Source organism: Falco punctatus (assembly GCF_963210335.1).
Source record: "Falco punctatus genome assembly, chromosome: 3".
NCBI lineage: Eukaryota > Metazoa > Chordata > Aves > Falconiformes > Falconidae > Falco > Falco punctatus.
In genome coordinates, this window is record NC_137582.1 from 94,533,058 (window position 1) to 94,555,071 (window position 22,014).

General features: G+C 45.3%; 2 protein-coding genes across 4 annotated transcripts in view; one reads left to right on the forward strand and one right to left on the reverse strand.

Moving 5' to 3' along the window:
* BMP6 (bone morphogenetic protein 6) overlaps positions 1–14,728 on the forward strand; it is a 99,464-nt gene extending 84,736 nt beyond the window's left edge. Inside the window, exons 3-7 of the mRNA XM_080380732.1 lie at positions 1,151–1,299; positions 2,547–2,744; positions 10,570–10,646; positions 12,897–13,007; positions 13,099–14,728. Of these exons, the coding sequence (XP_080236858.1) occupies positions 1,151–1,299; positions 2,547–2,744; positions 10,570–10,646; positions 12,897–13,007; positions 13,099–13,248 (685 nt within the window). The 3' untranslated portion in view covers positions 13,249–14,728. The remainder of the gene's footprint in view (positions 1–1,150; positions 1,300–2,546; positions 2,745–10,569; positions 10,647–12,896; positions 13,008–13,098) is intronic.
* The window catches only part of TXNDC5 (thioredoxin domain containing 5), a 44,181-nt gene continuing 36,880 nt past the window's right edge, over positions 14,714–22,014 (reverse strand). For all 3 annotated transcript variants that reach the window (XM_080380728.1, XM_080380729.1, XM_080380727.1), the window contains exons 8-10: positions 19,659–19,741; positions 16,739–16,868; positions 14,714–16,103 (exon numbers count right to left, since the gene is read on the reverse strand). In XM_080380728.1, coding sequence (XP_080236854.1) covers positions 15,981–16,103; positions 16,739–16,868; positions 19,659–19,741 — 336 coding nt within the window. In that variant the 3' untranslated portion in view covers positions 14,714–15,980. The remainder of the gene's footprint in view (positions 16,104–16,738; positions 16,869–19,658; positions 19,742–22,014) is intronic.

A 22,014-nucleotide genomic window follows, 5' to 3' on the forward strand; every position in this document is an offset into this window, starting at 1 on the left:
GAACCCTTTTCCCGTTGGAGGAGTGGTGGCAAAGACTCCTGTGGGAAAGACTGTTGAGTCAACCACAGAGTGTGCGGCTACCAGCGAGGCACAGGAAAGCCTCCATGCTATAAAAATAGCCACACTAGGAGCCCTAATATACTTAAGTGCTTATTTTTCCATGTGTGATCTCATGCAAACCAAGCTGCTGGGCAGTATGACATAGCAGTTGGCCAAAAATAAAATGTAACTCAATCAAAATGTTTTTTTCTGAAGTTAACCTTTGATAGGTGGAAGGGACAGGTATTCTGTTTTCTCATTTCCGTTAAGGTATTGTTAGAAAAAAAATCCAGGGGGGAAAGACAGATGACGATGGGATTGACACAGCTGCATGATATCCATTTAGTGATGATGGCCACAGGTTAAGGATAGAAATTGTAACTGTCTTGCACGGGAAAGTTATGCCTACAATACAGTGAGAAAATATACATGGGATCTCCATAGATGCTTCTTCAGCTCATTTAATTGAATTAAGTTTTGGTGGACATTTGATGCTGCAAAAGAAGGTACAGACGATAGCATTTGAAGCTGAAGCTCATGAAGGAGACCCAGTACCAACAGCCTTGGGACAAGGTGCTCAAATCCCTGCTGATAAGCCTCAGAAAAATGCTATTAGAGGCCTTTGGACATTCATTTTCCTTCACTGTTTGATGCTTGGCCTATTAGTTGATTGTTATTTTGGTCAGTTGTGTAGGTTTGTGTTGTAGAAGATGGGCTGAAAGCATGAGACCCCTTTGGCAAAAGCCATTGAATGCCTGGAGGTTTGACCGCTGTCCTGCCAGGGCTAGCATTACAGCCTTCAGGTGCCTGAAGGCCAGAAGCGTGCCTTACTATCCCTTGCCAGTGGAGCAACAGGCAGACCTGAGGAGTAGGATTGCTTTCCTCCGGCCTAGAAAATTAGGAAAAAAAAAAATTGTTGTAAGGTTTGTGCTTTGTAAGCATGTGCATCTCAAGGCAAAGCTCTGGATACAAACAGGCAGATTTGGGGCATTGTTTCTTTTCCTAGCTATTAACATCAGTTTTAACGATTTCAGGTTTTGTCTCTGTAACAGCAAAAGCCAGGGGAGAAAATTCCAGACATCACCATCTTGTCATTACGCTTTTCCTGCAGGGCCTCTGACCTGTTCCTGCTGGACACACGGGCGGTGTGGGCCTCAGAGGAGGGCTGGCTGGAGTTTGATGTCACTGCCACCAGTAACATGTGGGTGATGAACCCTCAGCACAACATGGGACTGCAGCTGAGCGTGGTGACGCGGGATGGTAGGTTACAGGCCAGTTGATGCGCGTCACCTTACGAGTCTCTTGGATGCTGTCTAGAAGTGATACTAAGAGTCCAGTTGTGATGTGGGGGGTAAGCACCCTGCCCTTGTAGGCAGCTGTAGCCAACACCATGAGCAAGGAATCTGAGAGCATAGTTTGAGGGCTGTCACTTCTTGGCTGTCCCACGATGGACGTGTCGTTCCCCATGGGTGAAGTCAGATGTTTCTGAACGGTACCAGGGTGAGCTGGTGGAGGCAGGCAGAGATAGGGTCCCAGTTCCTGGGTTGGAGGCGGAATGGGGCATGGAGCTAGGATGCCAGGTGGGGTGAGGTTTAGGGGTGAGAGGAAGAGAAGAGGGCAAGTATATGGGTATGCACCTCCCCGTGTGGGCTTATGGCAGCCCTCCTGACTGCTGTGGCTGCCGTCGCTACTCAGATCTCATCAAAGCTGGGGTGGGAACCCTGCGCTAGAGAAACGATCCAGTTACTGGGTGGGACTGGTCCCTCTGTGGGCGGCTGCAATGGTAGCATTTCACAGCCCACAGAAACCGTGAAAGGTGGAGAAGAAGGGAAGGCACTGCAAAAGAGCATGAAAATGAGTGTTGGAAGATAAGCAGTGGGAAAGGAAAGGAAAGGCAGAAGATGACCAAAAAGATGACAGTGACATCTGTCCTCTGTAGGAACCCATCTCCAACCTTATATTTTCTTCTTATCCCTTCCTGCTGGAGTTTGGTACACCTCTCGGGTCAAGTGAGACCAGAGGGGCTGTCCACTGTTCTCCCTGAGGAAATGTTAGTGCCAGCCTCCACCTCCCCAAATGGGCTGAGCCCATCCCTGTGCTCCTGACAAAAGCATGCTATCTCTTTGCTATCTGCTTTCCCTAGGAATCTCCTAATCCTGGCTCTGCCTCTTGTGTTTCGTGGGCAGCAGAACTAATTTCATGACACATGTGGGCTTTGTGTTTTATATACATATCTGTATACCTCTTCAATGCCTAAACCGGCGTAGAGATGCCATAGGGGTACCAAAGAGCCAGGTGCTGTGGTGGAGCCTCTTGTCTAGGATGGATGGGCTGCTGTTGTAAAAGTGTCTACAGGTCATGGTGGCAGGAGGGGAATGTTTAGTGATTAAAGAAGAAGAGTGTGAGCAAAAAAAAAGGAAACACTGCTTATGGGGATGCCACGATGCTGGAAGGAGTAATCCAATTGCACCATTTCTCTGACACTCATTTTTGTGTTTGATTTGAAGGTTTCAGTGTAAATCCTAGAGAAGCAGGCCTTATAGGCCGAGATGGCCCTTATGACAAACAGCCTTTCATGGTGGCCTTCTTCAAAGTGAGCGAAGTTCACGTACGGACCACTAGATCAGCAACGAGCAGGCGCAGGCAGCAGAGTCGAAACCGCTCCACCCAGGCTCAGGATGTTTCCAGGGTGTCTAGTATCACAGGTAATCAAACAACACAGGTAATCATGCAACACAAGCTGGGACGACTTCATGTGATGTTTCTATTTGCTGTGGAGTGCAGAAGCAAGAAGGGAGATGTGAGGTGGTGTGCTCTTCCTTGGGGGAACAGGTTCCATCTGCAATGGGATGGAAGAGAGGGTCTCGCATAATGAGACTTACAGGAAGTTCTCTTGAATCCAGAGTGGAGTCCAGACATTGAATTCAGAGGGATGAAGCATTATAACCCCAGCTCTTGTGCTTGTAGGTTGCTTGCTACGCAGTATTTGCCTAGAATTATGCCATGTGAAATGCAGCATTTTAAAGATTCCATATCTGTGTATGCTGAGATTTGTGGTATGCACATATTATGCATTTTCAGCAGAGTCCTTTTGGTTTCCTTTGGAAAAACCCTGATAGAACAGCACAAGATCCCTTTTTTTTTTCTCTCCTTGTGAGAAAGCAAGTGTGTACACAAAGCGCATATCCAGGCAGGCAAAGAGGCTGGCCTGTTTGCTGTGGAAATACTGCATGTTGCAGGTGTCATACAGCAGCTTTGTGACTGCTCTTGTGGGCTGGTGGGACAGGACAATAACTCTGGGATTTTATCAAGAATTGAGTGTCCTGTCTTCTGAGTCTTTTCTGTGTTTTCCTGCCACTCTTCCCTGCATCACAGTGCTACAAGCCCTTCCTTCACTGAGTACCTTCTTTCCTCTCAAACATTTCAGCCCATTCCAAGTTACTTGATTAATTTGATTATGCTGCCCCCTTCATTTCCAATAGGATCCCTGCTTTTCCTGTGTCTAGAAATGAGTATACCCCAAGGAAGAGAGGTGGCTGTATTTTGTAGTCTATTTCCAGATGAGATGGGCTGGGGAGATGAGCCAGCGCTGCTGAAACTTAACCAGTGTGAATCCATAGGCAGGTCCCCTGCTCTTGCACGCTCAGGTTGTGGCCACGCTGCACCCAAGGTGGCCCCATGCTGGCCGTGGCACTGAGAGCCTGCAAGGAGCCAGAGGCAGGCTGGGAGCCCCTCCAGGTCTGGTGGCCAGGCTTTGGGCATGGCTATATGCTGATGCAGCCCTGTTGTTCCAGCCTGATGTGGTGAACGGACTTGCCCTTTGGGCTAGTGCGTGCCAGCAGCAGTTGGCCACTAATGGCTGTTGTATGTCCTCGTGGTGCACACTGCGTTGCGGCTGTGGGTTCCCATGCTATGCCATGCAAGTGCCGGACTCAGCTGGGTGTGAAGTGTCACTTCACGGATTTTAAGGGCAGGAGGAGTGACTTGGTCCTACAGCCTGATGTCCCTGAGGGAGGCTGGCCAGTGCCAGTGTGGCATTGCTGGAGTAGTTATCATCTAATCTGGTGTGAGAGCCCTCTGCCAGCTCCACAGGTGGGTCATCTGTTGGTCCCAATTGCTGAGACTCGCTTTGGTCCTGGTTTTCCTTGGGGTCTTCAAGCTGCAGTTTGAAAGACAGGCATCATGGCTGCTCACTGGGTTACTTTCCCATGTGATGGGCTTGCCAAGGGCATAGGTAGTTTATTCATCTGGGCACTATAAGCAATAAGCCCAACTGTTACGCAGGCAACATGCAATTCTCCCCCACAGGTGGGCTCAACTGCTGTGCTCCCTTTATCACAAAGGCCAATTTTTTAATCCATTGACAGCACTTTGGGAAAGTTACTTGCTGCGTTGCTGTTTTGTGGTGCTGGTAGCAGAGTCAGAATAGGCTCCAAATTTCTGCCTAGCTCCACAAGCTTTGCAGTGCTAAAAACAAATTTTCACTACTATTAAATCAGGCAATGTGACTCAAAGGTCCAGAGGGAGCAGATATATTGGGCAAAAAGGGCCATTTTTACGTTGCTGCTTTCTTGACTACACCACACATCAGGTCGTAAAATTATAAAATGACAAAAACGGAAAAAATAGCTGGTCATTCTGTGGTCTCAAGGGCTTTTTTGAGCTCTTCTAGCTCAAAGGCAGCTTTAATTTAAAACCTGGAATTTGGCAGTTCAGTAGTCAACAAGGTATAGTTGGGCCTCTGTGGATTTAAGGCAGGGGAAAGGAGGGGAATTTAAAGTTAAGATGTATGTTTGGTTGGTTTCTGTGTTTAGAAAAGAGAGCCTACATCAGCTTATTTTCCTTTCTAAGTGTGACACTCTCAGACTCTGTTCTCCTTAAGAAGTGGTTGATTTAATAGCCCAGGAGGCACCAATGACCGATAAGCATTTTTAGCATTAAAGAAATCACAGGGTTTTTTTCTTTTCAGTTGTGTATGTTCCTACATCCATGCCCTGATGATGCATGGCAGGGCTGGGGAGGCATTCACCCCAAGATGAAGCAGGAGGTGAGCCTAGGGGTTACCCTGAAGGCTGCCCTGATCTTCTGAGGGTACCCTGATGCGTCTGGACCCACTTTGGGTCCAGAAACAGGATGCTGTGGTCCCCTCCCATGCAGCTCCCTGCTTGCACGTCTTTGTTTCTTGCTGTACCTTACATCTTCTCAGGTTTTTGGTCTGTGCTCTTCCCCCAAGACAGGATTGCTGCTGCCTGTCAGGGCTGAAGGGCAGTTTCTCTCCTGGATAGCAAGGCAGCTGGCTGATGTTTATGTTTTTTTGTAGATTGAACCTTCCTTCCTCTACATTAGTGAATACACAGGGTTTTCTTTCTTCAATCCAAAAATGAACCACTTTCCCAAAAGATGCTGTGAGTTAGGTTGGGGCAGTGTGTTTAAAAAGGCCCCATTTACTAACTAAGTATGGAAAGCATTTCAAGTCCTGCAGTTCAGAGCACATGAAGTGTGCTGCTGGGCTGGTACTGGATCTGGTGAGGCGGGGGGTTACGGGAAGGCATGCTGCTATGTGTGGGACTGAGACCCCGCTGTGCTCCCTTCGATGTGCAGTTGTCCTGCAGTCAGTACCAACTGCTCAGATCCTAAGGTTGTGGCTGTGGCATAAGAATCTCAATGGTCTGTATTTTTTTGCCAGGAATGCTCATTTCCCTGATTATAAACATGTAATTATTATAACTGGCTTATATAAAGCAGAACTGAGTAACCCCCGTGGTTATAAACTGCTTTGACATAGAGTCCTGCGTCAATGCGTTCCTGTAGCCAAACTCTGTTCTTCTGCAGAAGGAGGATGAGCATGGAGAAAATGATGTATTTTCATCTGTTGAGGCAGAAAATCATACACCAGCTCTGGCCCAGGACAGGGGGGAGCCAGGTGGATGGGAGGAGCGCACAGGTGTTTCTCTGCAAGATCTGGAGGCCTCGCTCAGCCGTGTCTTGCGGTGGGTTTGGCTCGTACTCTCAGACTCCAGTCTGACCCTCTAGCTAACATGAAGAGATGAGGACACTCCAGTGTAACAGGTGGTGACCCTCGAGCCTAAGGACTTTACTGCCATCCAGCCCGCTCCTCTGTGGGTTACGGTTTCTGTATGGGGCTATCTCCTTGCCCAGGGGCCATTACCCTCCTCTTCTGCGAGCCAGCCTTCAGGCACAGGCGTTCCTGTCAGCCCCTCCTTATGGCGTGAGTTGCGTTTAAACATCTGACTTCAGGCTGCATTTGCTGCTCTAAGTGAAACTCACGCAACACCCCTTGCTGTGTCCTTCTCTTTAGGCACTCCAGGGCATTCAGCACAGGTGTGAGGTGCTCATGAGAAATGGAGGGGCCCTCCAAGTGGCCTTTTCATCCAGCAGACATCCACAGCACCAGCCAGATTTCTGACATGTAGGGGAACCAAATACCACAAAGGACAGCATGCACAAACACTGAAGGCAAATAAGGCCGAATGCTTTCATGGTGGCAAGGGTCTTGTTAATAAACATTGTTATCTCACAGTCAATCTTCCCTTTAGCAGAGCATCCGAGTGGCGTGGCCGGCATTTCTGTCTGTGCCTTCAACATGTGGGTCCACGTCAGCCCAGTATCTCCCCTTCTTCCCACCCAAGCAGATCTCTTTCATGTGAAGTGGGCTGTTATTAACTGCGTGATCAGTTTACACCAGCTTTATCCGGACAAATCACCAAAAAGTCAAACACCAAGAAGAAGGGGGCTGGCCTTGGAGACCTCTGTCAAAGCTATTTTGAATCACAAAAGCGATTAATTACCGTGTGGAGTTTGGTAAGCTGGCACCTTGGGAGCAGCAAGGGTGTTCTCAGACGTATCAACCTCAGTAAATATTTAGATATTCTTTGCCAGCACTTAACGTGGGAGAGGTTATAGGAAATCTAAGGTGGGTGCAGAAGTATCTGTAGGAGGAAGACCATTAGGGTCAGGCTATTCTCTCTCCCCTTTGAGCAACACACATGCCAGCGTCCAGTCTTAAGAGAAACATCTGTGCTCGCAGAAAGTCAGGCTTGGGTTCTGGTGAAGGCAGACAGCGTTCAGTGCAAACAAGCCCGCAGAGACAAGCTGTCTTAACTGTGCTGTTTTAACTGCACTGCCCTGAAAGTTATTTTTAAGTGCAGAACTAGGGGTTTGGGGTTTTTTAAAATCTGTTTTAGACAAAATAGTTTGCAGGATGATTCAGTGCAGTGTCTTGTAAATGCCAAGCTAGTGTTTCTGAATTGGTACATTCGGGGCGGGGGAAAAGAGACGATTTTGCTAAATCCACAATGAGCCTATAGGAGCTCCCAAAGCAGCTCCCTAAACTCACAGAGATTTTGGACGTCTCTGGCAAACAATCCTTGCAAATCACATCGTGCCAGTGTAAGCTGGCCTCACGGCAGTTGTTTGCAGCATCCCTCCGCTGGAGACTGCCTCCTCTCGGCTCTCCTGGCTCCTGCTGCAGGGCTGGTGGGAAGGGACACGTATCCTGTTGCCTTGTGGCAGCTACACTGCGAGCTACCTACAACGGCAATTCAGGCTAAAACAGCTGAGCATGCTGAACCGGGGTAGCTGGTACTGCTTTCCAGGCTTTGAAGAAAATGTGTCGTGGAGGTCCCCTCGAGTAGCTCTGAGCTTTAGCTTGCCACCAAAACCCCTTTACTGCGCGGGTTCTTCTTTTTTCAGGCCCATAACTGGATGTATGTTCAATGGACATGGCTCTAGGGCATGTGCCAAGCCCCAGGCTGTAGGGAACGGGTAGTTGTTAGGCGTATCTGTGTTGCTGCGGGGTTTTTCCCAATTCAGAAAGCCAGTGCTAAGGGTTGATAAAGATTGTAAGATCCCTAAAGCAGGGCTGAAGTAGATTCCGTAAAGCAGACACGGTGGGCAAACGTAACAAGAGAGGGCGGGGGAGCTTGGGGTGAGCATTACGCAGGGGAGAGTGCGAATCCTGGGAGAAGGGATGTTTTAATATGTTGACATTTAAGAAAGCAAAGGCCACGTTTGGGCGAGTGAGGAGGTAGAGCCGTCTGTGTCTACCTGGGGTGGAGAGTAGCCCCCGCTCAGTGCGGAGTGTGACTCGGGTGACTCCAACCAGTGAGCTGAGGCACAGTCTTGGGGGCCAATTTCAGGCAGTGTGAGAGAGGACACGTTCATAACATGTTCTGCTTCGTGTAGCTTGTTAAGCAGCTCCTTTTTTTTTTTTTTTTTTTTTTTGACTCTGTGTTTTCTTAAACTTGTGATTGCTCGCAGCCTTCCTTCCCACTCCTGTTTTCTCTGCCTCCCTTGCCTTCTCCCCTTTCCTGTAGCCGATTTGGGTAAGTTGTAGCTGGATTTGGAACATAGCATCATTCTGCCCACTCGGTTGTGAATAGAGCAACTCCACTGCAACTCCCTATCCAATACAGATGGTTTTCCCCTAAGCAAACAATGTATTTCCCATTGAAGAACAATGAAGTTGTGTTGTCAGGTACTTAAACGAAAGCCTTTGATCACTAGAAGTATCTTCTGCTCATATTTTTCCATTGTTACGACCAGATCATTTAGCAACATCTCATGCTAGAAATTTGCTCCTGGGCTGAGCCAGAGACCAAAAAGCTTCATCTGAAAAAAACCCACCACACCCTGGTTTCTACTGGGTATGTCTGGTTTGAAAATGGAAAGCTTGAATAGAGGCTCGCCTCCGTGCTTGCTACCAAGGGTGCCTGAGAGCGAATGTTTATGCTGCAGCAGGCTGTTAACCAGCTCTGCTCACCTGATTAAATTTGTGATTGAAGTGAAGCTATTGAAAGTCTGAAATGCAATCCTTAAAAGTTTTAAACCCACACTGCTTCTAAAAACAACTCTCTATAATCTTTGGTGGTTTGGAGGCTGGATTTGAGGTGTAGGGTTTTTTCAGACCTTGGTGTTAACTGTACCCAGCTGTAATGCTGTGCTGCCCTTAATGTCAGTTGGATGTGCTTTTAGTATTATAGTTTTTCTTCTGAATAAATATTTGCATTTGTAGTTCCCAAACTGAGGGGGGTGGGGGTGGTGGGGTGGTGGGAAGAAAGGCTTATTCAGAGCCAAGGAAAAAGTCACTAAAAATATTTTTTTTATCCCAGCTGCCGCATTTGGGGAATGCTAAGCTGGGAGGGTGCCTTTCAAGCTGTGTTTGGGGTGCTGAGGCGCTGGTTACCCCAAAGGTCCGGGGCAGCAGGAGGCAGGCACATCAGCACGTGGCATCTGCCTGCGGATAGAAATGCCTTTACTTGCAAATGAGGGGTGGGAGAGGAGAGGGGCCCGCTGTGTGGGTAAGGCACCAGAGGAAAACACGGCCAGTCTGGGTCCAGCTCCGGGAGAAGTGCACAAGTGTCACTGCATGGATGGGGACCCGGGCTCCCACGTCGCTCAGCTGAATTGCCACTATCTCTTCCTCTTGTGCTTCCCGTCAGGTGTGAAGCGCGGGTTCGGCGGCCGCAGCCGGTGGCCAAGCGGCCCCTCTGCAAAGGTGGTTTCTGTGGCTGCTGCGCTGGGGTCCGGCAGCTGCCTGAGGTGTGACAAAACCAGCCACCACCCATCAAGGCTGGATTTGTGCAGCCACCCGAGGGTGAAAGGCCCCTCTGTCATGGCCCAGCTCCTCCGCTCGCTGCGGTTCCAGGTGTTCGCATGCAGAGCTGCCTCTCTTTCCAAATATAAATGGGAAATTCCACTCGCTGTCAAAAGCTGCATTTTGTAGGGCCATCGGGAGCAGCCCCTGCGTGGCTGAAACATCCTCGTACATTGCGTCGCAGCAAGGGGAAAGGTCTCTGGTCAGGGCTTTGCAGCCAGTGCCCCCACTCTTCTGGGCAGGATTGGCACTACGGAGCACGTTAACGGTGAGACAGTGTCAAATCCTGTGTCATCTGCAGATAAGCGGGTTATGGGAAGGCAGAACTTGTTCAGAGCTTGGCTGTTGGAGGTGGTGCATGGAGCCATGTGTGATGGCTGGGGCAGGCTGGGGGTAAGGAGCAGAAAGGGATGGGGACATGGCTTCACTGCATATGGGATGTCCTAGCTGTTTAAGGGCTTCCAGGGACACAAGGCAATGAGTAACCTTCCCAGTGTTGCAGTTCTCTCGGCGTTACGTGTTTTAAGCTTACCACCTAGGGCAGCGCACGCAGGAAACTGGCCAAGGGAGCAGGGTGAGTTTGAGCACCCAGCAGGGATGTAGCCTGTGCTGGGCTGAAGAAGTAGATTTATTTTTAAGAAGTCATTTTAGTGGAGGTGCTTTACAAGCACCGCTTGTCAAAGGCAGCTGAACTGTTACTTGGGTGCCTCCATTTCCACAGGCATCTTAAAAGCTTCATCCCTCCTTTGGATGCCCCTCAACACCCTTATCCTTTTGGCTACTGAGGGAGCTTGCCATCGTTGTTTCTTGCTTCTGAGGCTGCAGCATGCATGCATCTGGCCAGCTGTGCCCTCCAGCGATGCTCTGCCTGTTTTACTTTCTAAATTCCTGTTCTGTTCTTTTTCTTTTAACAGATTACAACAGCAGTGATTTAAAAACAGCGTGCAGAAAGCATGAACTTTATGTTAGCTTCCAAGACTTGGGATGGCAGGTGTGTGATGTTTCTCTCTGGGTAAACGAGACATTTTGTTATGAAATGTTATCTAAACAGTGTCACGGTAATTCCACTCGAGGCTGCCATTATGCTTTAAAATGTCCCTTGTTCCTCCTCACTAAAACCAGTCACAGGGAAGGGCAAATAAATATTGATACTTGTGACATTTGATAAGATCCAGAGGAAGCTTGATACTTTTATGAGATTCAACTATACAGTCATTCTCTGTCACTCATTGGAGTCACAGTACGGGCAAGGGCTCATATCTGTGTACCTCTAATGATAAGGTAAAACATCTGATTTAAGCAGTGATTTTAACCAAATCTTTTTTTTTTTTCCAGTGATCAGCCTAATTTTAACCTCGGCCATTGTGTTGAAATTCTCCACCCCTGCCCCAGAATTAGCACTGGCTGCTCTAGGTGGATGGAAGACTAGGTTTAGTTGTAACACCATGAGGCTAGAGAGTTGCTTAGAGTAAATTACTTAGGACCAACCCGTAGTGTCATCAAACATCAAGTTTCAAAGAGTACCCTCATCTTCTCCTTGTTAAATTTCTGGTTTTATTCTTTTGTTCAGCACTTTAGTGAGGGAGGTCCCATTTCTGTCCATTAATGTTTTTACCAGATTATAATTCAGGATGCCAGGGCTGCACCCGCTGTTTCTGGAATACGCTGCACATGAAAGTCCTCTCCCAGCTGATGGGGCAGCAGCATTTTTTTGTAGCTTATGTCAGCTCCAGCCCATGAGCCACAACTGGCTGCATGCTGACTCCGTTCCCCAGTAAACTTGTTAGTGGCTTTTCTTTTTCACTTGTGCAATCTTTCCACCTCTTCCTTAGCTCACTTGCCCTGCTTCCATGCAGGAAGCGTATTCCAATTGTGATGTTCACAGTCTTGAAGGCACTGCCTTCATCTTTCTAGTTACAGAAAGGTAAGATGATGCCAGAGGAAGGCCACAGGGCAGCAGGGCTCTTTCCAGGAGTCAGAATCCAGATCCTGTTTGTAGGGAGATGATGGAGGCAGGGCAGCAGCCCTCTGTAGTTGCTGGGCACTGCTATCTCCTTCAGAACATCCATATTTTTAGCATCAATTTTATTTAGCAGAGTGTTTCCTTTATACTGCATTAAACCACAAATTTAACGACACGGTCTGTACTGGCTTCTGTAGCAGGAGAGTGACTGTCTTATGAAAAGCCACTGAGTTTACCAGGAGCAAATTATGGGTGAGCTATTCGGTAAAATGAAGGGGTGGTTTTGCTGCGCCCAGGTATCCCCACATTAGCAATCAGCAAACTGGGCTAGCAAAGCTGCAGCAACAGTCTCTGGCTGCTCAAGCCTGCTGTAGCGAAATTCAAGGTAACCCAGGTCATGGTCAGGTAAAGGGGAAATCATCTTAAGAATTACGTGCCTGTGAAGCATACCAGTACATCTGCCTGCAGAGCCTCACACTAAGGGAGGCAGAATAGCTCCTGCTAATTGGTGATGCTTTTAATTTACCTTTGGCTCTTTCGTGTCAGTAGGAGAGAAGCTGTAATTTTTTTATTAGCCTTTTGGTGAAGAGTCACCTTCTTCCGTAGCGTGGCACTCAGATTGGCACTGGGGCCACCTGCTTGCACATACAGCCCAGGCTGGCTGTCCTGCCCCTCTTGTAGGAGTCTGGCTGAGTTAAGAAGCTGTTCTGCAGCTAAAGCTTCCCACAGTGGCCTTAGCAGACTGGCGTCCCAGCATAAGTGTGTATAAGGTAGACTGTCTGCAAAGCACACCACCAGTGTTTTATATTCCTGTTCTGGAGCTCCCTGGTTGAAGTGTGTGTGTGTGTTTGTGCACACACACACACACATAAATGATTTTCTCCCAGAGGGGACACCAGCTAAGGCTGTGACTCAACCTAGGAAAGGTGGTTCAGCCAGAGGGCCGAACCTGCAGGAAACATTGGAACATAAAGTCATCCAAACCACAATCCCCAGCAAGAGTTCTAGGAATAAGTCTTTTAGTAGTTCATGGCAGTTAAGCTGTGCATAGATATGCACCGTTCTTTGGACATTAAAATCTGTGTGTCCATGGAAAAGTCACGGCTCACAAAAAAAAACCCCAACCCACCAAACCCTAACAGTTTCAGTGAAACATATTTTTCACCCTCAAGAAAAAAAGTTAGTGGAAAATTTTCAGCTGCTTTTAATTGCATGCAGTTGTCTGTACAAGTTGGCAGCTTTTTAATTTGAATCACGTTCTGTTTGTTTCTTAAAAAGGACTGGATCATCGCTCCAAAGGGCTATGCAGCCAACTACTGCGATGGGGAGTGCTCATTCCCACTCAACGCCCATATGAACGCAACCAATCATGCCATTGTACAAACTCTGGTAAGTCTGCAGAAAACTCGGTGCCAAAGCAATAGGTGAATTTGTAAACGAGTTACCATTGTCTCAGTTGTGTTTTCTTTTTGACAAACAGGTTCATCTTATGAATCCCGATTATGTTCCCAAACCATGCTGTGCACCTACCAAACTAAATGCCATATCTGTTCTTTATTTCGATGATAATTCTAACGTAATCTTGAAGAAATACAGGAATATGGTAGTAAGAGCTTGTGGATGTCACTGACGAACAGTCTTCACATGGACTCTGTGATTCTACCATGAACTTTCATACTACCTTCCGTGCTTTCATGAACTACCTGACCTTGGAGGGAAAAAAAAAAAACAACACGATGAACCACCTTTTAGAATACCACGTATGTGCCTTGTGGGAGGAAGGGGTGTGGGGACCACACGCTGGGGTGCGTGGACTGACCCTGCGCCATAGCGGCTGCTCAGCTCTGCAGAGCCGGGGTGCACAAAGCAGCGATATGCCCACACACGCTTTATTTGGCTGGGATGGTCTTAATCTCGCATAGCAGTTTGGCTTTCATCAGTTGCTTGGATGTGTGCTACAGTTTTACCAGATGGGCACCCAACACCCAAAACAAGTGAGTTTTTTTGTGGAGGGGAAGGCAAGGGGAGAGACAGGGAAGCTAGAGTAAAGACTCAGAGCATACATCTTGTACAAGGTAATTCTTAAGGCGAGGAATTGCCTTTTGTCTAGAAGGACCAGTTACTACACCTAGACTGTTCGTCTCCTCCTGAAATCTGCCATGGCAGTAAGCATCTTAAATTGTGCCAAAGCAAATGCTTCAGGGCTCTTATTGTCCAAGCACAGTTTAAGTCTGATCCTGCAGGTGTACAAGGGCTTGGCTGCACCCTGTGTGAGAAACACTAGTGTGAACTCGGGCCCTGGCTGGTCTCTCCCATTCACTATTTGACTGAGCAATAGAACTTCACACACTTGTTCTTACGCAACTTCCTTCCACTGCCCATGCGGAGCTGCCTCCTCTACTACCGCTTGCCCAGGAAGGAAGTCGGGATGCTTCTACAGCTGTAATTCAGACGTAAAAGTTTAGGGGCCATTCATTCTCTAGTGGGACAATTTATTTACAGGAAGACAGAATGCCAACAAGATACGCAAGTCTTTGGCCAACCTTTCCCATTCAATTCACGCAACTAACAAACTGATATAAAGGATACATTCACACTGTAGCCACGGTTTGTCTAGCAGAAGCTAATAGCAAATTGTTTTGATCCATATTAAACTTGTATTAAATGCACTTACCTCTAATTCTTGCATTTAAAAGGCTTCTTGTAAATACAAGCTATAATTTATTGCACTTGTCACTGTATATTCATTGTTCTGTACCATTTATAGAAAGACTGCTTTTTTAAAAAGTTTTTTATTTAGAAAAGTCTCAGTGTAAACAATTGTACCACTTTGATTTTATACAAGAAACCCATGAGATTGTGCTTCACTAGAAAGTTGTTAAAAATGTAATAATAAAGGCTTCCTTTAAGGCAGAAGTATATACATCGACCTAATACATCTGCCAGTACAACACTTAGCTTTCACTGTGGCTTTTTCACCATGACACATTTTTCAATTGAACAGAACCAAAAGTTCTGGACAGACAGTGAAGTGAAGTACCAGGAGAAATTCACCGATTTAAAAGTTCATTGCTGTTTTACCTTTTTTTTTAAAAAAAAAAAAACAAAAACAACAACCAACTCCATATGATGGACAAAAATCAGCATCTTGACAAATTAGTCAAATTAGCCTGTCACCATCCTCATTCCATGAGTTTCTATGCACATGAGACGGCAGAATTCAGTCCTCAGTTTGCTGTCGTCTTTGTATCGTGACAGTCTCTGCAGTGTAAATTCTTTGGCTTTCAGTTGTGTCTAACATGGAACATCTTATGCACCAAAGAATAGATCCATATTATAATCCAAGGCACCACAGAGTGCATGGTCCTAGCATTCAAACTTATCAACGCTTACACCTTGGAAAAAAGTTAAGGCTCAAGAAGCATGGGGAACTATTTTACACTACTGTAGAACAGCTGAATGGAAAAAAATAATTAAAGATTGTACTACTCATTGTTCTCCCAGTACTTGGAATAAGGAGCAGGTCAGCACAAAGTCTGGATTCAGGCGAGGGTAGGAAACACGTCATCAGCTCTGAAGTCTTAACTGATCGTTTAATATTAACGGAGCAGTTATAATAGCGCCTGGCCACGTTGGCTCTATGGAAGTAGAGCACAGTCGCTCCCCTGGAGCTGGACGGAAGCAGCCTATGAAAATCCACGTGACACACGTACGCTATGGCATCGGTAATGTTCAGGCACGTGTTACAGTACCATCACTTCCATTATGGCTAGACCTCCCATGCCGAGAGGATTAACAGGAAACAACCAGCCTGGTATCTTCCAAAGGTGTGTGTGTTTTCAACCTCCCGTGACTTTCCATTTCTTAATGAGCAGCTATATTAAGACAAATAGGGTTCAAGTACAGTTGTAGAGGCAGAAGTGACTCACAGCTGTAGCTTTTACTTTTCTAGCAATGGTGGGCAGTTTGTAAGGATTACTTTTTAACCAAATCTAACCTGAAGACAAAAATATTCTACTGGTGCCCTTAAGCTGGTTTTCTTAATGTATTTTAGTCTCAAAGGAAACCATTTACACTTCATCGTGGGAATGTGGGAATGCAGTAATACTACCAATGCTGAAAATATTCTCAGTTTGCACAGTAACTACTTGTTAGTTTTCCTTCACACACAGGGTAGCATGTCTTTAACACACACACAGAGGGAAGATGCCAATGTTTAGTACATTCAATTTCCTAAAAACAAACAAAAAAATGCCCCAGTCCCCACCCCCACCCCCAAATACACTGTTTGAAAATTAGCAATGATTGAAATCCCTCAGCTACTGTACAAAGACAGCCAGGGACAGAGCATCCAGACTTTTATTACAATTCATCCCTTGCCTGACGCAAGACAAAACTATGCAGTGATTCAAGGTCTCTTGTTCCATTGTGTTCACTGACTTTCTTTCCACCTCGGAAAAGCAGAAGTGTAGGATAACCACGTACCTTCAAAAGACATGCACACACACACAGAGAAAAGAAACTTGTTACTAACGTCCAAACTCACTGGTATCCTTCGCTTGTCTTTACCTGACTCTGAAAAGCCACCAAACTCCTCTAGAACAATAATAAGTCGTCGTAATTTTTTTTAAAAAAAAACCAACAAACCAAACCCAAACACCACAACAGAACTTCTAATGCCAACCTGCCATTTCCGAACATTTGTAAGCAAATGAGATAATACGTGTTCCTCTAGGCTCTTGGAACGGCAGCTCCAGCTCTGCCTTCGGCTGTCTGCCTACCAGCACCAAAAACTTTTTTTTGTGCCCCCCGCACCCCCAGAACAGAACTTTGCCTCAGCTACCACCAGACTGCGTTGGTGCTTTCACATAGGGAGGAGTCTTAAAATTAGGGACTTCTTCAGCTTTATCCAATAATGAGAACGACAGTCTGAACAAACAGGTCAGGAAATAAAGGGTGTCACCAGGTGCTGCTCTACCTACCCCTTTCTGGCTAAGGGGGGACACAGCTGCGCTGTCACCAGGCACCCGCCACACAGCAGCCAGCTCGGCTGCACCCTGGAGCCCCTTCACGTTGGGTACACAATACTGTGCCGTTCACCTCGGACCTTTCACACTTACCGAAAATCTGTTGCAGACGTTACGTTCCACGGTGCAGTCTACTTCTGCTATTTTGACATCAGTCAAACCTGGAAATTGCTCTTTGGCAAGGTTTTCCCAAGTTGGAGCCAAGTTCTTACAGTGACCACACCTAGAAACAAAAGACAGAGATTTGTTTAGCAGATACACCTTCCAGTTTATCTCTGCTGCCTTGCTGCAATAGCTGTAAGTTTAACTAGCTGCCTGTCCTATCCCCTGATGATTTGGCCCTGCAACTCCCTTGTACTCTAATGTCAGTAAATGAGAGAAGAAAACGAGTGATTTTAAGTAAGTTAAGCACTGAAGTAGTTTCTGGCCTTTGTTAGCCTCATCTGGAATGGTATTCTGGACGTCAGTACACTGAACATTTTACCCTACAAAGGAGTATGAAGCCAAATAAAGATGAGCACAGAGAATATTTAAATGCAGGGGAAAAAAAGATCGCTTAGAAGCAAACACGGTTTAAGTAAGGCATAGGACATCTGTAGTGAAAATTAAGTCTTCAGGTAGCATATGCCAGTTACATAGCCTGAGTTTAATTATTTAAACGAGATTTTAATTTCCCTAATAAATTTCTTCCAGTTCCTAACGCCCTCCCTGACCAATGTACAGTAAAGTATTAATTTTGTTTATATTTTGAACTTGGCTTAGCCAAGTTCGTAAGTTGAACTTCTTACTGCCTTCAAGAAGAATTCCCAAAGCACTTCAGACTTTAAAACTGCATTGCTCATTCTGTTCTAACCCAGCTGCACCTTAATTGGGTTATTAAAACAGCCCCATAATTGCCTCAAGGCTGGATCAGGGCATTTACAAAAATAATGAAAGATGTCTCAGCAAAAGTTTTCTTAATGCAAGCCACTGTATATTTAAACCACCTTGTTAATACACAGTGACAGTATAAAAGCATTTCTGACCATGCACAAACGCTACTAAACCAGGATGATTTTATGCTTACTATTCAAGTTAACATTAATATTTACCCAAAACTAACTGAAAGACATAACTAGCAAGCAACATAATATTGTTTGCCGAGCCCTACATAAGTTAATCCACTTGGAAGAGAAAAAGGTCATTTATACGCAGAGCTCTACCACTGTATATATGAGTCTGACTTTCGGAGCTAAAACTAGGATACCAGCTACGTAAATATAGGAAGTATTTTCCTAAACGGTGGCTTTCTGAACATCGCAGCCAGGGAGCACAGGCTGGTTTAAAAACTTCACTCTGCATCCTGAACCACCATTTCTCAGCCTGCCATCCCACAACGATCCGATCTGTGAGATGCAGCAGCACACCCATTAGAATCTCATGAGATGAGCAGATGCTTAAAGTCCAATATTATTAAGAAAAGTTAATTCAAAAGGGACCGTTTCTTTATCTCAAACTTTTCCAGAAAAAGTTTCTCAGATAATGAACTCCTACATATGCCAACAACCCCTGGGGTTCAGAAATCAGACTCGGAGCTGCTTTGTGCGTAGGTGTAAACTGAATTTACCAGCCAGTTCTGCTGGTGGCGGCGTGGCAGCACAGGCACATTGAAGCTCAGTCCCTCGCAGTGCACAGAGAGGATAAAGGGAGTGAAGAAAGAGCAGCAGTAAATGTGAAGGGGTGTGCACGTGTACGGGCTGGGTATTGCTTAACACTGCGGTGGCAGATCCTTGCCCACATCCAAAAGCAGATCTTTCAGACGTAAGAGAGCATAGAAGTGGCTCTCAAGCAGCAAACCAAACTGCGGTAAAAAAGGTGACGACACTGGAAAAGACTGCATCATTGAGATTATGTAAAATGAAACTTTCCCTAGTACTTCTTGCCTACAATAAGAAACACATTCATGCCTGCTGTCAGAGTTAAGCTGCAATATTTTGATACTCCTGAGCACATTTAAATAGGAGTTGCATTTGTTTGTGTGGCTTTGTAATGGTAACCTTTTACTGCCCCCCCCCAATATCTTTTTATATTTTAGATACTGCATTAATGGGATGGCTAGTGATGAAATGTATCTTTCACACAGTGAAATACAACTTAATTTTAATCCTTCCCCCTACACTAGGCTCCCTTCTGTTGGCTAAGAGACTGGGCCCTGGGTGAGAAAGATGGCATGCAATTTTCATTAAATTCAGTCCACGCACAAGTAAGATGAAGCCTATAAATCCGAGATAAAAATGCAAAACCTTCTTTTTTGTCTCTTAACAGTAAGAACAGGGGGGAAGTATTTGTCCTATGAGTTCGTAATACTGAGGTCTTACCCCAGCTCGGGTCCCAGGCTCTGCTGGATTTGCCAGTAATGGGACATTATTTCCCCACCCAGTGCTTTCCATTGGGTGTCTATGCACAGTCTGCCTTGGGTCACTATGAGAACATACTGCACGGAATATACTCTTGAGAACATCTCAAAATTGTCACTTGTGCAAATTAGGTTTTTGTCAGTTATTTGAAGAGTAACAGCCAATTATTCATAGTTCTACAGTCTGTACCAATTCCCAAGTGCTCAGATTAGGCTTCCAAGAGAGGCTGGCTGTGGCAGGATCGGGCCCAAAGGCCAGCGTGCTCTGCTTTCTGAAGACTGGCAATTTGGTACCCTCACCTTACCCTACTCAAGGGATAGCAGCTTGCTAAGTCTGTGGCAAAAGCTTCACTCTCCTTGTTGCCCAGCATTACCTGGAGGCTGACGCAGTAAAGCTTCTCTATCAGCCTTTTCACAGAGGGGAGTCCCAGGAAAGCTATAACAGTTTGAGCTTTTTTGCTGTACCTTTTCCCAACACACGCGTTCTTCAGTTAATTCATGTTTTAAATCCAGACAACAAATACAGTACTACGCACAGCTCAAAGACTTACAGCAGCTAATGCACCAACAGCTGAGAACTGCAATAATCCTGAACAAGCACAGGTGCAAACAACTTACCATGGAGCATAGAATTTAATAAAGGTGATCCCTCTAGCAATGGTTGCATCGAAGTCTTTTTCGGAGAGAGAGAGTACTGCAGCCTGTTCAGAAAGGTGGGGGGGGTGGGGGGGGGGGGGGGGGAAGGGAAGAAAAAGAGAAAATAAAAAAGAAAGAGAAAAGAAAAACAGAGAGGAAAAAAAAGTCAAACCTTTTTGTAGATACAACATCAGCCAAATGAGCTTTTAGCTACCTGAAAGGGAAACTCAAACTGGGAAATATACTATTTATTATTGACAATATAAACAAGAGTAGCAGCAGCACACCTCACTGTTACCCCTCAGCTACTTTCCTCCCCTAGAGAGAGGTAGAGAAATGCGTATTTCACACTGAATCTCATCCGTAATTGGAGAAACAAAACATCCCTATTTTCAGGGGTTTTGCCCGTATCCGAATTTTCAGTTGTTGGGGGAAAAAAAAAAATAAAAAAAAATCACCTTCATTGTAATACACCGTCACGCAAATCTTTCGAGGAACAACCCTGAGAGGAGTTGGCTTGAAGCACATAATGACCATCTGAGAGTTTAATGAGGTATTCAAGGCATCCTAATGATGTCTTGACAGCTGATCTCTCTCTGCTATATCCCTGTGTTGCACACACAAAACAGTTACCAGAAACACATATTTGCCTGTCAGGAGGACATCACTACATCACTACACCACACTCACATGGATGCCAGGAAGAATTTTTACTCCTGATAACATCAGGAGCAATGGCATGGGAGTGATGGGAGGACAGCACATCATCTGCAGTGTCTCATATGAGAGCACAGAACTGTAACAAATTTCATTTCTGTGTGAGAACTTAGGGGTGGGAGGGATTAAAAATAAATAAATTGCATGCCTACAAAAGCTTCAAACTCAAATGAAAGCAAAAGAAAAGCAGAAGCGCAACTCACAGTATTACCAATTCTACTTTATACCCAGTAAGAGTCTTATGAAGAGAAGCCAAAAAGAAACTTGAAATTAAAATTACCCAGTACCTTTAAACATTTCTGTCAATAACTGTTAGTTCATGCAATTAAGTTATTTCATTAAGTTGAACTTTTATTACCTCTAAAGAATTATTTAAAATTATACTTTTGATTATTACATAATTACAAATAATTAAATGAAGAAAAACAAGCAGTAAACACATATTCTTCTATTCCAAATCTCCTAAATGGGTATGTAAAACAGATGTTCCAAACATTTAGATTCTAAGGTGCCAAAGCTGAAAACCCCGTAAGAATCATCTTCCCCACGATCTGCACAGTAAAACAAATTCAAAAAATCTGTAAATTACTAACAGAATAGCAATGTGAACTATGTTCCCACAAAAATAGTATCAGATAGCTCAATTTTAGCTTGGTTTCTTAGGAAAAGACATCTTATGCGATCACATAATCTGAGTGTCTGATGGTCACTCTACCTTAATCCATCTGGATCACTTCTGAGTAATTTAGTGATGTCTGGCAAAGACAGAAGAGAAGTCTCACAGACATAAAAGTGCAGTGAAAGGGCTGGCAAGTACTTGGCCCATGTAAGACGTGGGGGAATTCATGCACAGGCTCAACACCGGGACATAAATTTGGAGTCGGTACTCGTTGGTACCGTTGCCCGCGGTACCAGCTGTGGGTAACTGCAGTGTTTGCTGCTACACGGGCTAGCCCCTTGTTTCAAAATTCATGAAAACAAAACCAGAACAAAGGTGTCTGAAGATGAGCGACCAAGAAAAGGTGGCATCCAAAGCTGTGATGTAAAGTTGCAAAGACAAGTTGAGACCTACACTGTGTCTACTATTATTTGGCAAAAAAATCCCCCCCAGTTCTTCCCTGCTTGTATGTGTGCTGGTGCATGCAAAGCGTAAGTGGGAATATGAATCACATGTGGTTTGTGTTAGTTATTCCTATAAAAATAGAAAGACAACTAATTACTTTCTGCATTGTACCAACACCAGCTCATTAGGATCTTCCAAATATGAAGTCAATTTAACAAAAAATTAGAATGTGACGGGTATAAAAAAGTTGCAAATCTATGTTATCTGTAATGTCTGGTAAGCCACTTTATGCCAGATGAGTAACGCTGCTGGAAAAGTCAACTGGGAAGGGTCATGTTTTCATATGAGAAGCTGCATATAAACTGTATTTATATGAATAATACTGATGCTTTTTAATTACCTAAGTTCATTCTACATCACAAGGAAGCATAAATCACCGTCCCTTATTTTCTAGGCATAAGTATGTTTTCCACGTTTCATGAAAAAGTATGCTTGAAAACCAGCCCTAATTTCTCAACCTCACCAATTTTACATTCAGCTACATGAAAAATGGCTGAT